General features: G+C 35.1%; 1 protein-coding gene across 4 annotated transcripts in view; it reads left to right on the top strand.

Annotated features, from left to right (window-relative positions):
• Nucleotides 1-17,635, top strand: part of LOC110116287 (tubulin-folding cofactor E) — a 71,809-nt gene that overhangs the window by 40,339 nt on the left and 13,835 nt on the right. For 3 of the 4 annotated variants that reach the window (XM_028694952.1, XM_028694951.1, XM_020849809.2), the window contains exons 9-13: nt 4,967-5,074; nt 5,159-5,193; nt 6,728-6,796; nt 14,553-14,644; nt 14,722-14,798. In XM_028694952.1, coding sequence (XP_028550785.1) covers nt 4,967-5,074; nt 5,159-5,193; nt 6,728-6,796; nt 14,553-14,644; nt 14,722-14,798 — 381 coding nt within the window. Of the gene's footprint in view, nt 1-4,966; nt 5,075-5,158; nt 5,194-6,727; nt 6,797-14,552; nt 14,645-14,721; nt 14,799-17,635 lie in introns of those variants that run through there. The other variant, XR_003700751.1, reaches the window with a different exon arrangement.

Genomic DNA, 17,635 nt, shown 5'->3' with positions numbered 1-17,635 from the left:
ATCAGAGGAGTTTGAAGTACTTGTTGGAACAACGGATGGTGACCGAGGAACATCAGAGGTGGCAGTCAAAGTTTTTGGGCTATGACTTTGAGATCCAGTATCGACCAGAGGTGGAAAATAAGGCGGCTGACGTCTTATTCAGATGTGTCGGGGAACTTCAGGAGTTGGCAGTCTCGGTACCACTAATAGTTGACTGGGGGGCCATCAAAGAAGAAAGCCTGCAGAGCGAGGAGCTGAAGAAGATCAAGGAAGACTTGAGGAAGGATAGTAGTAGCCATTCGGGGTACTATTTGGAGGGGGAGAAGTTGTTACATCAGTGGTGGTTCGTGATGCCACAAACATCAGAACACATTCCCCACTTACTACAGAAATTTCACGGCAGTGCTCTTGGGGGCATTCAGAGGTACAGAAGACATACAGAAGGCTGACAGCGGAGCTTTACTGGAAGGGGATGTATAAGGATGTTGAAGAGATGGTGGCAAGGTGTGAGGTGTGCCAGAGAAATAAATACATGACGATGACACTAGGAGGGCTACTTCAACCATTAGCGCTTCCAAACAAAGTGTGGGAGGAAGTATCTATGGACTTCATTAACGGCCTTCCCCGCTCAGAGGGATTCACAGTCATTTTTGTAGTAGTGGACCGACTTAGCAAGTATGCTCATTTTATTTTCTTACGACATCCTTACACCGCAGTATCAGTAGCGGCAGCATTTATCAGGGAGGTGGTGAGATTACATGGGGTTCCTGAGTCGATTGTGTCTGACAAAGACAAAATGTTCCTTGGCCACTTTTGGAAGGAGCTTTTCAGAATGTAGGACATGATTCTCAAGAGAAGTATTGCCTACCATTCACAGACAGACGGACAAACGGAGGTGGTAAACCTGAACTTGAAAACATATTTGAGGTGTTTTGCCTCTGAAACACCACGTATGTGGGCAAAGTGGTGACCTTGGGCTGAGTATTAGTACAATACCTCGTACCATTCTGCTTCTCAAATGACGCCTTTCAAGGTGATGTATGGCAGAGGACCCCCCACACTTAGTGCACTATGGGAAGGGAAGCACACCAGTTTCGTCAGTGGAGCAGTACTTGGAGGAAAGGGATAAGGTGATAGAAGAGTTGAAGAAACATCTGCAGAGGGCACAACAAAGTATGAAGAGACAGGCAGATTCACACAGGAGGGACATGCAGTTTGAAGTGGGGAGGTCTTCTTAAAATTACGTCCCTACAGGCAAAGGACAGTGGAGAGAAGGAGGAATGAGAAATTGGCACCAAGGTACTTCGGCCCCTATTGAATCTTGGGCAAGATTGGGGCAGTGGCATATCGACTGAAGCTGCCCCTATCAGCTATCATACACCTAGTGTTTCATGTGTCCCAGTTGAGAAGAGCTATTAGGGAGCATGCAGTATGGAGTTTCCAGAGACCCTGACTGAGGAGTTAGAAATGATATTAGAACCACTGGAGCTACGAGGCATCAGATCAGATAAACAGGGAGAGAAAGAAGTGCTGATTGGATGGAAAGGTCTTCCCGAGTTCGATGCGACGTGGGAGCCATTTGAAAGAATGAAGGATCAATTCCCTTCCTTCCACCTTGAAGACAAGGTGAATCTTTGGGAGGGGAGTAATGTTATGCCGGCCAAGGAGGGGCCGGCTGGACCGGTCCAACCAGGACCGGTCCGATTCTACACCCGGCGGGCCAGAGCCCGACAGAACCAGGCAGAGGAGGGGGCTGGAAGCTTTGGTGGGCCCATGCATGAGTTAAACACATTGTTGGGAGGAAAATTTTGAATTAGAAGGGTGTTTAGGGAATTTGTATCATTCCTTTAGCCTTAATTAGGGAGTAATGATAGAATTAGGTTTCCATCTTGAATTTGATTTGGAATTTGAGATCTAGGGTTCTTTTGCTTTGGCCTCTTGGCATTGCCGGAGATTTGGAGAGTTGTTCTTCCTCTCGGATTGAAGAACAATTGTATCTTTGTTATTTTACTTCATCGTCTAGTGGAATACAAGTCCCTTGTGGAGTTTTCTCTTAGTTTTTTCCCTTGGATTTGCTGTTTTCCTGCTGTGGATAGCAGTATTGCGGCTGTTTGTTTATCGATTTGGGTTAGGATTGCTTGCGAACTCAAGTATTACCTTAGGGTTACTTGCGAACTCAAGTATTTCCTATCAATTTCCTAAATTATGTTTAATTTATTTAGGAAGGTTTCCTAAATTTTGTTTAATTGTTTTGGAATGTTTCCGAACTCATATTTTAAATTGTTTAGGAAGGTTTTATTTATATTATTGTGTTCTAGGGCTATTTAAGGAGGAGTTGTCTAGGGTTTTAGAGGGAGGCTATTGAGGAGTTTTGTGAGTGTTTGTTGTCAAACATTTTTTGTGAGGGATTGTTGATTGATAAAAATAATAAGAAATGTAGTTGTAAGAAATTTTTTGTTAAAGACGGCTATGGCACAATGAAGGTTGGAACATAATTCTTGAAGGATGTGGCTTTAGTGCAAGTAAAATCGACCACATTGATGATAGTGGAGCAATCATCATTGTAACACTTAAAATTTTTATTACGAAAATTGCTGACAGATTACATTGAAGCCTGAAGGTGGAGTATCCATGGTATTTAATTCTTATGCTAATTAATGAATAACATTTTTTTTATCAAATAGATACGGAAGAGTGTGAAAACTGAAATAATATTAAAATTGATAATGGCTATAAGATTTATCCATCCATTCATGAAAAGAAAGATAAGCAACATTTTTTTAAGCTATTGCATGACAGCAATATGCTTCTCTTTAAAAAAATAGAAAAGTTGAACTCTTTAAATTGTAAGTATATTTTTAGTAATAATCAAGAGTCAACTATTAAAAAAAAGTGTGCTGCCATGATTTCAAATCTAATAGACACATTTCTCAAGAATGCTGCCTTCAAGTTGGCCCCACACCGTCGTGTTCAAAAATATCATTTAGCGGCGACTTAATCAATAAAAAGGAAGATAGAAACTGAAGAGAAGCTCACATTCATTTTCTTTTTTTCTGTTCCGTGCTGAGCAAACCCAATTGAACGCCGGACAAAACTTTCGCCTTTGCTTGTTTCGTCCAACGCCCCAAGCTCCACATGCCGGTCTGCGATGCCTCGTCCAACCAGTTACGTGAAGTGAACAATAAAGTTGAAAATCTCTCAAAAGCAAATCTAGATTAATAAAATATCTACGATGTGTAATAAAATTATCGAAAAATGATTCATGTAGCCGACCCCACGTAGTGGGACCAAGGCTTGATGTTGTTGTTGTTTGATGTGTAATAAAATTACTAGGTAGCATAGGGTTTAATCTAATCTAATATCAATCGTAAATAGAGCGCTTCTCCAAATGTAAGCCATAAACAATTATAATAAAAATTCATGACTACAAACAAAATTAACACCAATCGAATCCAGCTTAACATTATAAAAGAAAGAATAATTATCAATAGAACTTGGGACATAAGGAGGAGGAAGGAGAGGAGAAAATGGGAAGAAAGGTCATTATTGAAGGAGAGTAAATAAGGGAAAATGCTTGTCAATGACTGCTGTCGACTGAAGTGGGAGGAGGAGACGAGGATTCGATTGAAGGATTGAGAGTGGGAGAGAGTGAGAGAGATGAGAGGAGAGAAGTGTGGCGGCTATGAGAGGGAGTAGGAGAGATGGAGCAAAGCCCTATGTTTTGTTTCCTTAAGGCGGGAAGTTGTCGGCGAGAAAATTAGACAAGTAGTGAAATCGCGATTCACGCGATTGGGGAAGGGGCATTGCAGGGGATTTCACGTGCCTCGGGGTCGATCTGGTCCATAGGAGACCTGGTTTGGCCAGTTTGGGTTATTACAAAATGTAGTAAGGTAAATGTTACTAGTGCATTAAATATATACAGGTGGAGTGGTTGGTAGAAATTGTGTAATCACACAAACAACAACATTAGTAATGCTATGAAAACATCTTGTTGGAGTTAACTGACGGTGTAGAAAGATTGTATGGTCACATATTTGAGATACATATCCATATATGGATATTGATTGGTGTGTGTGATTATGGATGACTGACTGACTGTTGATAGCTTTGCAGATATAAATATTATTAAACTTCTTGTTTTATAATTATATTTATAACAAGTGACAAAACCCAGTAAATGGTGTTCCAAAAATGCAATGAGCTGCTAAGTTTTGTAGATTCCCCACTCCATTTTGATGATAGGATATTCTAAACATAGAACTATGAGACAACTTGCTGGTGTTTTACCTTTTATGAAGTATATTTATCGGCTGCATGAAGAAGTTTGCATTGTTCATGTCATTGCCTTTTTTCTACTTAATATGATTCCTAGATGTTTATGCCAGCAGACACAGCAAGAACCATCTAATGTTGTGAGCATGTTATTTATGTTCTGGGCGAAATGGTTCTGGTATTAGAGCTACTTCACAACATTATTGGGTGCCCTGAGATAATTTATTCTTACAGCTGAAACCAAACGCAAAAGCTAATTATAACTGGTAGATTGGTTTTCAATAGAACTTTGCCTTTTTGATTTGCTCAAGTTTCCTTGTGATTCTCTTTATGCTGTAGTATATTCTTTGTATTGGGCTCAACTGCACCACTATTTGTCTGTCATTCCACAACGTGCTTATGATGTCATATCATAGCATGCCATCTTATTACAATTACAACTATATGATTTTGTGCCAGTCTGTCTTTTGCACAGAAAAAACTTGTGCAATTGCACTTTAGAAGGATTGGTTAGCTCCTCAAAAGAATCTCTGTATAGTTGATTTTTAAATAAAATAAAAAAAACATGCAAAAGTAGTTTATACTGCAGTAAGCATTCCCAAGGCTTCTTTCCTTTATTCCTTAATGTGAAGAAGAATATTTAATCTGAGCGCATGCATTTCAGCTTGTAGCCTATCTAAGCTCCATTGTGATGTTCCACTTGTATATTTGAAAGGATGTCAGGCTTTCTGAGAATCCCATTGCTGATACCACTAAAGGTGGTGTCTCAAGGTTTGTCTTGGTTGCACGCTTAGCAAAAGTTAAGATACTAAATGGAAGTGAGGTATTTATGTGAACTTTTATTACTAGTTGGTTTTTTTGTAACACTAATGTTTGCTTGATTGATCGTATACTTTCATTCTAGTAGATAAGCATACGTGAGAGGAAGGAATCTGAAATTCGGTGAGTTTATGCTATTGTTTTCCATGTACTATTGACCATTTTAATTTATTATTAGCGCTCTTTTCTCTTTTTCCACTTTGTTGCCTTTGTCTACCGATCATAATTCTTAGGGGAGTCTAGTATTAATGCTAAAGCAAACCATCACCCAGGAAAATCCTTAAACAAGAAACTTGCAAGTTGCAAGATATCATTGGGCGAAAAGAATTTTCTTCCTATTATGGTAGTGTCATTTTCCAATAATGAGGATGATTTCTCACTTATGTGGAAGATAGTTTCTTTTCTTTCTCCCATAGTTAAACCCTCTCTTTGATTCCATATTTTCCTAATTTATAATAGCAATATGGGAAATATTATAGATTAAAATGATGACTTGATCTATGAAATATGACTTCAGGAAAAGAGGATAAATTTTTTTAACCATGGAAAGAAGAATACTTTTTGGATAATATGGAAAGGAAAAAAGAATATGAGAGATAAACTTATGTAAAAAGAAAATTGGAAAATTGAATTGATGAGATGGTCATGATTCCACCATCTCTTATTTAAACTTCACTTTTGGAATCGAAAGGCTTCAAGCTCATGATAAGAGAATTTTTATGTACTAATCATTTATGACATGTCATGATAACCCGAAGTGACTTTATCCATACAATATGCTAAAAAACTAACAAATTCAATTACAAATTTCTAAATAATCATTAGAGTAGGTAGATCAATGACCATGAAGATCCCCAATTGCATGAATGGCTAAAATAGTGAAACAAAGGGAGAAACAACTTATTCGTTTTTCTAAGGAATAAAATTTTAGCTAGGCTTATAAAAAAATAGCTGAACTCCAATCCACCGATGTCTAGTCACCATTAATTCTCTTTGATACAAAACACTTCATTCCAACCACTAGAAGATGAGTCAGAATAATTTGTTCACTATGCATTATCAAAAAATGGTACTTCTAAAAGCTGGACTATATTGGTGTCTAGAAGGACCATCATTGATCCTATTTAGAGAGAGATAGTAGCAGGACTACCCTTGGTGTTCCTTTTATAAAACTGGATACTCCTATTGAAGCACTAAAAAAAATACTCGAGGCTCGATGTTTCTTTCATTTCCATTGTGCCCTGGACGATATAGGTTCTAGTCATAAAAACAATCTTCTACAATGTAGTAGTGATATTGCTTGCATCAATCCTCCACAGATCTTGCATTAGTAGGAGCTTTATCCACAAGGATCAAGCTTTTTTTATTTCCTATAGTCATTTTGCAGGTTATGAATATGATCTATAAAGGATGAATAAAATTAGTGCATATAAGGGTAATATAATAAAGCTTGAAAGTTGTCTACATTAGAGGAGAACTGTTTATTACATTTTTAAAAATAAATTAAGACGATAATAAGTACAAGACATACCTTGATCTTGATTTGACTTTGAAAGTTTTATAAAAAAGACTATTATATGCCGTTTAAAATTTTGATGTATGTATTTTTCCTGAAGCATTTTAATTTTTGTGGTTTGCTAATAAGATTCTTATCCAGGTATGTTCGTCTTGTTATGGCAATGATGCAATCAGCAGATCCCCAGGAGATAAAACTACAACACCCGAGGTAACATTGAAATTGATCATGCGATTATTCAATTTTTGATATTTTTCTACATCAACATGACAATCGTAGTTTAAAAGTTGTGTCTGATATTATGTTATGATGCACATCATATATATTGTACCTAATATAAGGGTTGAGGGTTCAACATGGATATTAAATTGATTTATGGCTTGGATTAAGCTCAAATTGAATAAGGCATGAGCCAAATATTTTGCTTGATTTGATATTTGAGTCAATTTTGAGCTTGGCCTGATAATTGGCTTGAATATAAATATTTTATTTTTATCAATTTAATATGTAGTTATCATAAATATGTAAATGTCCATTAAAAAAAAAATTCAAGTTGGCTTGTTTCAAGTTCAAGACGGATTGAAATCAAGCTAATTTAAGCTGAACTACTCAAAATCAATATGATTGGAACGAAGAAATCATTTCAAGCCAAAAGTGGATCTGTTAGAAATCAGATATTTGTTACCCATACTTAAGATATTGAAGCATGTGAGCTTGAATCTCTTTACATATTAGCTGTGAAATTGTCGTTTAACTGAATTACATGCGGGAAAAGGAGTTGGAAGAAGAATAACGATAATTCTTTATTGAATGTAAATATGATAATAGGATTTTTGAAATGGGATGAAGGGATATAAGATCTTCTGTGATGTTTTCAGTTCAAATCAATAGTAGCGGGTGATGTATTCAGCTTGCTCCAATAGTGGGTTGAATGTGGAAACTCGAACTCTGTCCATTTACTTGTTATTCTATATTTTCACACGACCCTTTATTTGGATTTTCATGTTAAAAGGTCATATATTCTTACACTTGACCTTTGAAAAGAAAAGTTGCCAATTAAAATTATCCCCATTATCTATTTTTCATCCAGTTTAAGTTTTGGCATTATCTTTTGAAAGCATTTATGATTACTACTTCATGGAATGTTGGAAATTCAATGGAAATATCTACTCATATTGGTTTGACTGTCATATTTCTGTCACCTAGAAAGCACTTTTGTCTGAACAATGTTATGATCATGCTTGGGCATGACGGATTGCAAATGCAATTCTCCATGACCATTAGCGCAATGCCAAACCTACTTTTGGTTGTATATATGACCTATAGTCAGCTTTGCTATAGCAAATGAAAATAGTAGTAAGCAAGCTTGAATATAATGCCTCAAATTATCCTGGCAAGGTGATTGCAGAAGTGTGTTTCTACGGAAAAGTTAAATTTACACAATAGTGTCAAATAATTATTGTTAAGTGTTTAACTAAGTCAGGTTGTATTCAGTTGCGATACTATGTTATGGTTTTGCTGAAGTTACCGTACAAGCTTATTGTTGGGATCATTAAAAACCATCTTTTTTTCGGCCACAATTTTTAATGTGAAGTACGAAACTTAAGATGCATAGAATGACTAAATCAGGGACTGATTCGGCTCAACTTGGTTGGACGTGTTCCCTAATTGATTCGAACCAGTTTGATCGACAGCCAAATTTTCTGATCAAATGGATTTTTTGCATCCTTGAAATAACCAAAATGAGGGAAAGGAAGGAGGTGATTGTTATACTTGAGAATTTATAAGTTTATGATGCAATTTTCTTTATGATTGCATATTTTTTTTACATGACTTATCTCAAGTGTGGGGTTTTTCATATCTGATTGTATATTTGATTCTATGACCATATATACATGTTATCCTCTGATTCGTGAACTCTGATCCATCATAGATATTTGTGAACTTTGATGATAATGATATTTTGCTATGGCTAATGCATAGTGGTTGATTGTTTATTATATTAGCTCAGCATTGTCTACTAAACATATAGTCTTGTCTATTATTATATGACATTTTTCATATATGAACAAGGGACTTGGGCTGGGTAACTTGATACTTCTTTTAAGAAAGTCCATGCTCATGCTAGGTTGTTGTGCTTTTGAGGATAATATTCTTTAGCGTATATGGTGTACATTATGTGTCTTGATGATATATAGACTGGAAGCCCTTTTAATATATTTTGATGCTTTAATTAATGAAAGTTGTTTCTTATTCTATTGTGTTGTAAATGTATTTGATCCATTGGTGGTTTCCGAGTCATTGATCCCTACCTTGTTGAAAGCCTTCTACATCTCATCGTCTCATGATGCCTCATAAAGGTAAACAAGCTTCCAAGGCTAAGTTCTGCTGCTCCCTTGCAAATCAACAGTCTCATTGTTGCACACAAAGATCTATCCTTGATGTACTCCAACTGCATCTCTCCTTGTCGAGCCTCACTCCCTCACTCGCTGGTAAACTTCACCAACCTCTTTTTTCAAACTTGCCATTGTTTAGCTTTCAATCTCGTTTACCAGAAGTCATAAGACTCGCTTTCCGAGCCACTTTCAATGAAAACCTTAAGTCCCGACCCAAATTCAAAAACCCGGGCTAATTTTCGGAGAAGATGTAAGACCCGCTTCAATTCAAACATTTGGGTAACTTCTAAATGAAGTTTCCCAAACCAAATTAACTTCTGGGTATTCTAATAGATGTCAACCCCAATAAAATTAAAATTTATATTTAACTATCTCAGTCTATTTGGGATCCCTAAGAGGAGGCAACCCATGACTGCTAATCAGATTCTCTGGATACTATATTCAATGATTGTTAGTGTTGGTAGACTGAAACCTACGGTGTACGCGGGATGACAAAACCATGGGATCTTGATCAGGTTTACCTCCATTTTCCCCACAACTGAGACTAAAACATCTAAAATTTATTCATCCTTAATCGAGAGTTCTCTCTTATGCGTTTAGAGGGGTAATTAACTATGAGTGCTTGCACTCATTGGAAGTAAGGACTCAGATCTAATTAAACCTTGACACTGACCTCAGGAAAAATCTAGTTAACTACAATTTGATCGAAGGAAGATGGAATCCTATATCTGCAAAAGTGGGATTCATACCAACGTACCATATTTCTTGAGCCAACACTAGAAGATCCCATGATGAGGTTAGAAAACATGATGACGTGAAGAATATACTTACAAAGTTTCCACTAACACATTGATTCTCGATATTCTCTCATTGCAAGTATTTAGGAGACACCTTTTCATTTTACTTATTTAGCCTTAACTTTATACATTATATATATATATATATATATATATATATTGGTTTGGCTTAATGTACACTTATCTATCTAAATACATGAAGAGTTACTCCATTTTGCTATGTAGAAAATGAGTGCGCCCCCATGCATTGTTCAAGCACCATGATCGTTGTTATCCTTCTCATATTTATTGTGGGGCTGGCCTAATCAATGTATGAGTGATCTATAAATGCATTTTCTAAAGTGGTCTCCATAATTAGATATTTTTGAGAAACCCTCTATCACCCCTATTTGGGTTGTTTTGACCCATCTCTAGGCTTACTGCATCAATCAGCCCACACTACTCTTTGAATTGAATTCTTGGCAAACTAATATAAGTGAATGTTGGTACTACTAGACTCCCTCGATCACCTATGACTCATGTTCTTGTTGAGATAAGTATTTCTGCCCCTTTGGTTCAAGAGGTTTGGATTAGTACTTCCTCAAGCGACTACTGGCAAAAAGTAGATTTTGAAGGTTTACCCTCCTATTCATGCAAATTTTTGGACATGACTAAGGCTCTAATGAAATCAAGGAAATAAACCTCTAGGATTCCTAATAGTATAATTGACTCTTTTGATAATAGTATGGACACGCAAAAATTTTTTTTGTCAATACTCATGATCATTTTTAGAGCCTTATACTCAATGCTCTTGATATTACTCTAGAATATGTTTTTAATTAGTGTCTTCACTTATTGTTGATGATATTTGTTGGATGATAGTATCCCACTGCTTCATCTATAGCATCATCTACTTTGGGTGTTAGAACTTAAGATACATTTATAGTTATGTTTGGGTTAGATATATGCCAGCCTATTATGGCTCTTGCAGTTACTCAAGTTATTTCTTCTCCTTGTGATAATGCACATGTATTCATGAATGCTATATTTGATTGCTCTAGAGTGAGGTTGTTGATGATTCAAGTTTGCTCGTCTTCAAATTTTATCATAAGTTTATCTAGTTAATGAATAAAAGTTTTAGCTAGTGTTTTCTCATCATGACAATAATCGATAAAAGCCCTTCGCCATCCTCTCAAATTTACTAGATTCCATGCCAGACAGAATAATTCCTCAGGTGATTTTAATATTATGGGCTTATAGCATACGTCTGAATGTAAGTTCACTTTCCTCCACATGGAGGAACAGTAGTCATAATACTTTAAGTTTCTCTTGATCCTATGTATTTTGCATTACTTTTTATAATGGCAGTTTTATGAGATTGTTAGTTTGACTAGTTCTAAAATTTAGTTGTTTATAAAATAGTCAAAGTGCATATACATGCATACTTCACAATACTGGCCAATAATCAAGAAAGAGCTATAGAGATCCATTTCTAGCAATCAGGTAATTCATAAGAGAGTACAGGGAAGAAATGTAGCAAAATTTATGTGCGCATACAAAATGCTAGCAGTTATGTGACAATTATCAGCATTTATTAAGTAATAACCACTAAAAGATTTCTCAAACCAAACAAGAAAAATGTCCCAAACGCACAGAGAGAGAAACTAAATATGATCCTGAACCATTTCTTTCAAAAGCATATGGCGGCTAAAAAAATCTGTGTAGATAAAACCAACCTCAGGCCCAAGAAAGCGCTCGTATCCAATATCGCATGAGTATGGTGCTCCAGTCTTTGGCTTTATACCCGTCCATTGCTTGATATACTTGTTAGGTTCCTTGTCATACTTATTAAACTCCTGAATTGCTTACAAGAATTAAATTCATACACAAGTGCATATGATAGACCTAGAAGAACTGAGTAAAAATAAGAAGTAGCTACAGGCTTTAAACCATCCAGTCATCTTTGTTCTCAACACCGTTTATTTTGCATACGTAAGACAACAGTGAGAAGAACAAGCCTTTCAGGTACAAGTTTTTCAATAAATAATTAAATAAATACTTAATGAATAAGTTCATATAACATAGGAAAGAAAAATCGTATTAAATAAAATTTTCAAGTTGTTATGACTGCTTATTACTATGTTTCATACAGCAAAATTAATATACATGAAATCAGAAAAATATCTTGGTAGATATTTTAGTCAGATACTTAGTGATATTCAAAAACAAAAAACAAAAGGAAATTAACACTAAGGATGTGCATAAACTCTTATCGCAAAATATCGCTAGTAAGCATTTAGCAACAATATCAAATGGTTCTCAATTATTTGTATGTAGCCAATTTAGTCTCAGTACATCACATTTCTCCAATTTAATCCATCAATTATACAAAATTGATCCAAAATGGTCTCTCTGAGACTAAATTGGGATAATTTGTGTAATCTAAGGACTAAATTAAGATCAATTTTTATCCAAATTTCTGCATGAACCCTTTTGAATTGATTTTGCAAAGTAAAGAACTAAGCCTTTATTTGGGACAACTTTCTTACTGTTTTCTAAAACAGTATTTTAGTTAAAAATTTTCAAGTTCAAAAATTTTTTATACTAGAAATATGTTTTATAAAGCAGTTAGAAAGTTGTCCCAAACGAAGCCTAAATTGGAGAAATATGATACTATGAGGCTAAATTGGCCACATGCAAATAGTCGACGGACTATTTTTGGGATTTAATTCATTTTTAGTCATGTGAATCACATGGCGTCCATGAAACCTTGTGAACTAAAATTTTTATTTAGAAGTAGATATCACATAGGGCGAGGTGCTGTTTATCTATCAATCATATCTCATGAATGTCTCAGTCAACTCAGATTTGTATGGGGAGACACTACACTGTGCTTTCATCTTACAATGGCTTTAGAGACCAAGCAAAAATTCTTTATGTTGTTACTTTTTATTGAGTGCTAAAAAAGATTACTCTCAAATGCTTTATTTTTTATATTTTTAATTAATTTAAGGCTTATGCTTCAACACACCTAGAAGCTTTACACCTTGCCTCACAAAAAGAAAACTCCTCCAAGTATGTGCATTTTCAAACTTTGATCTAAAGCTTAGGATTGCATGACCTATTATTAGAGGTCATTCTGCATTTGACAAACTAAGACTCATGTAAAACCCCTTAAAATTAAAATTATAAGTCTTGGTCTATTAGACCTCTCTAACAAACAGAGTAGTGTGTTAGACCGGTCCAGTGGACCGGTCCAGCCGGTCCAGGCGGGACCGGTTCACGGGCGAATATCGCGAAACAGGCGATTTGTTCGCCTGGGCGAAGGCCGCGCGCACCGCACGCCTTGCGGGAGCCGAATAGGAAGCTTTTTTGGGGAAATTAAGAGGGGAATTTGAATGTAGGGACTGTTTAGGGATTTCCTTTTGATTTGTATGCATTAAATAGTAGATTTTCCTAGGGTTTGATCATCTTGAATTTGGCTGAAATTTGAGATCTCGTAGATTTAGGTTTCTTTGGGCTCTAGCTGCGTCTAGAGATTTGGGAGAGATCGATCCTCCTCTCGAATTGAGGATCAATTGTATCTTGCTCTTTTATTCATCGTCTAAGTGGAATACAAGTATTTTCTTTGAGTTTTCTCTCAGATTTCCTTGTCGTTTGCTGTTTTTCTGCTGTAAACAACAGATTTCTGCTGTATTTCTGCTGTGGACAGCAGTTTCCATTGGATCAACTTCAGTTTTGGTGAGAAACACTTGGGAACTCAAGTGTTTCCTATCAGTTTCGTAGGCCACACATTGTATTAGATGGTATGAATTGTGGTTTAAGTGATATATTTATTTAATGATTTACAAAAGTATATTGTTCGAATGAAACATTATGGTTATATATACTGGAATGATTTTAATTTAAGAATATATAATCATCTTTTCCCCCTATTCCATACTGTCTTTGATTCAAGGCCATTCATTTGTGAGAATTAATTAAAAGTTTGATCGCTTATTGTCTTGTTGGCTCTATTGCTAAATGTCAGTCATGTAATAATGGATTTTTTCCACTTAAAGGGGTAATAGACATTCGCTACATATATTCATATAATTCTATTGCAAAGTGCAAATATTTTTATGTTCAGCTCATTAATGGGAAGATCTTCCAAACTCGTTCTGAGATTGGGTTAGTTAATTAAATTAATTAACAATCCATGTTCGGCCAACACAGAAAGTCAACCTTAAGCTATTCCCAAACATCATTGCTAATTTGATTAGCTTAAAATCTAGTAATGCATACAGCCCTGATTAAAAACCTATATTGGCATCTATATTATTTATTATAAGTCCCTTTATTTGTTTTGGGGGGAGAGTTGATGAGGGCGGACCATACTCCTTTGTGGTCTGCTTTTTAGTTTGGAGCCGCACACATGGACCTGTTTGTTGAATTGATATATTCTGGACCATGAATGCATGTTATTTAAGTTGTTTTGAACGATGATATGTGAGCGTGCATGCAACTGACCAGTTTTTAGCATGGATTGAAAGTTTATATGAATTTATCATTATTTTTTTGTTTTTCTGGACTATATATTAATGTGAATAAGCATTACTTTGAGAAAAATATACGAGCATCTTCCCTTAATAAAATGCCCCTGGTGGTAAACCAGATTAACCTTAATTCATCTAAGCGTTTGTTACTGAAATGTCTCTGTTCTTTTAGATTCATCGAGCTGCTTTCCTGACGGAGTTAATGATGCTGCGTCAATGAGGCTTGTTTATTGTTTAGCTTGAAATATTTGTGGTTTAGGTTTGCAGAGCTGAAATCCCTTTATGAAATTGATGATGAGAAGCCATCTGCTGGAGTATCAGTCCCTCAAAAGATGTCTGCAGGACTTATATGTACGTAATCAATCAGTATAAATTTTTTTGGTGGATTTCTTTTCTTTATTTACCTTGAATTAGTTCTGTATTTTCAGCCATCACCTTGATATGCGTGGGAGCTTCCATGGGAGAGAGGCAACCCTTGTCAAAAAAATTACCGCCTACAACTACGGTAGGCTTGCTTATTTATAAATAGTTTTTGTAAGGTTTCAAACTTTAATGGAAACTCTCTTTTGTGATAAGATGGTAAGGCTAAGCTGACTTTGAAGTTTTTTTTTGGGCTTAAAACTGTCGTTCCAGTAAACTGATTAAGTCGGTGGTTAAAATATAGAAGTGATGAAAGGGTACCATGCAATAAATAAAATGATATTATGGAGGTTGAAGATATTAACTGACAAAACTATAGTTAGACTAATCATTTTTATAGATCTTGATACAACAAGAAAGTCAATTTTAGACGAGGTATCAAGGAAGTTAATTTTAGACGAGGTGTGGTAGAAATAAAAATGTTAATGTATTATAGATGTGTGGTACAATTGAAAAAGATAGCGGGAGAAAAAATTATATGAGAAAGATAATGGATGAAACCCTAGTTTGAAATAAAGTAGTGAAAAGTAGACTTAAATGAATTACCATATACAACAAGGGGCAAAAGATGCTTCTATGAGTGTTATATAAATATTATATAGAAGGATAGGGAGGAAAAATGTAAAAAACATATCATGGTTAGAGCTTGTATGAACCGTGCAAAAAGAGTTTAGCATGTCGTCTAATACTAAGAAGAATGAATGAAGAAAGTTAAATAATAAGGCTGATCCTAAATAGTTTCGAAAGTCCAATGATGATGACTTTTGGATTTATTTATTTATTTATTGTTATTTTTTTAATTTTGGACTTGTTTGGGGCATAAAACAATCAAAACTCATCAACGAATTGTTTCTACTGCAACTTATTTGGCTGGGATAGTCAGTTTGGCTGGCTGAGGTAGATGCGTATATGTTTGTCTGGGCCAGTTTGGTTTATTTTACTTTCAAAGCTGATGTTATATTATTTCAATCATTGAAGATGTTCTGTTGTGGACTCATGTTATGTATCCTAAAAGAAAATCCCTTAAGGGATTGGTCAAATTGCATTGAATTGGATTTGTCTTCTAGTTTGAGTTGGATAAATTGAATCCAAGTATTATCTTCTTAAAGCTTACTCTATCCCTACTAAATTGGAAATTCATGGTTGGGATGATGATTTAGCTTATGCTAGTTGCAACCTACTAAAAAGGGTTAAAGTTGCAGGGATCTAGTTTTAGTTTGTAGTAGGTTGTGTTTTCTCTTAAATACAAATGTGAAAATCTATTTGATTTTTTATGTAATCTTTCACTCCGTGCGATTGGAATAACAAAACTGAACTTTGGACAGGAGTTCATATTACTTCATGAGACATCATTGCTAATGAAATCAACTTAGGAGTAGTAATTGTATATTTAAGTGTGATATAATAATTGTGCAAATTAAATAAATATAACATGCATACAATCTATTTCATATAATATTAAATTATTGTCTTTTGTAAAAAATAAAAGTATTATAAAAAGATACAATATAAAGTGATTAATTATTAAATTTATATTTTATTTATTTATATCAAAATCAAAAGCCTCTTGTTCCCTTCAATTTTCTGTAGCTCTACTATTCCCATCATCGTTATTTTATCTAACCTATGACACCTAATTTGCATATTAGATACACATGTTTGTCATTTATTTATTATAATTTTGGCATGTTTGACATATGTTGGATGCATGTCGAATGTGTGCCATGTGTTATATATGTTGTTGAACACTGCATACTTTGAAATTATAATATGACAGGGCATCCATAAAACACTCTTATAGCGTCAAGCTGTTAGTCCCAACCTTAGGACTCGAACCTTTAGAAATAATTAATAATTTGCATGAGCCACGAATCACCAAAAGTCACCTACGGAAAAGTTCACTAGTTGAACCGGTTAATTTATCGCAATTTTGTGGTAGTAACTCCATTCGTAAATTTTTAAGAAAATATATGACAATGCATTTGCAAATGGCTCAAGTTTCCATCTGCAATGAACTCTCCCTGATGCTGGGTTTGATTATTTGAATATCATAATCAAGGGGATCTTATCATAAAGGTCTTCTCAAATTCCAAGGAAAATATGTTCCAGGCTCATTTCTTGATGTGACATATTTAAAACAAAATCATTATCGAAACTAAGTCCACTCAAACACAAACCTTGTTAATAAAATAATAGAAAACAAAAATATACTGTGAAAACTAAAAAGCGGATGCAATTGTTGGTTGCTTTATGCTTTAGAGCAACCATCCATTCATCACTTGCACTAGTTTTCCAAGGAGACAAACTTAGGTTTGAACAAAGTTTGCAAAGAGCTAATATTCACATCAGGTGTATCTTTATGACCTCAATAAAAAATATCTTGTCAAAAAGAACTTGGCATGTTCCCCTTAACCATGTTTTAGCTTGACTTTGATGATGTCATTCTATTATTGTTATGACCTAAGTCCGAATGTTTCCTAATAGCTAAGCCCATGAGTTGTGAGCCATAAGATGCTCAATGGGGTATGAAGCCTTTTTTTAGCCAAGGTTGGCTCAAAATTGACTACTTTGGCAAGCTTTACTACATTCCTACAATGCTCTATTCGATAACAAAATCCATGATTGACAAGAATCTTTTGATTAGGTTGAGTCAACTATATCTACTGACTAAGTGATTGGGATCCATGACAACTCGGGATGGCTTAACTATAAAATCTTGATTGGAATTGAGATTAGTAATTAATCATTAGGGATTGTGCCAATAAGAAACCTCGAACTAGATCCTAAAATTATCATAAGGGGGCGAAATATTTAGAAAGTATCTTATTTAATATTCAATTTACTTTCTAAAAAAATTACTTTAAATTACTCGAATGGTGACATTGCTGGTTGGGTACTTTCAGAGCCTATATATATATATAT

Source organism: Dendrobium catenatum, unplaced genomic scaffold (genome assembly GCF_001605985.2).
Source record: "Dendrobium catenatum unplaced genomic scaffold, ASM160598v2 fragScaff_scaffold_601, whole genome shotgun sequence".
In the NCBI taxonomy this organism is placed as follows: domain Eukaryota; kingdom Viridiplantae; phylum Streptophyta; class Magnoliopsida; order Asparagales; family Orchidaceae; genus Dendrobium; species Dendrobium catenatum.
Note: the sequence above shows the minus strand (reverse complement) of the source record. Positions and strands in the feature narration are given on the sequence as shown.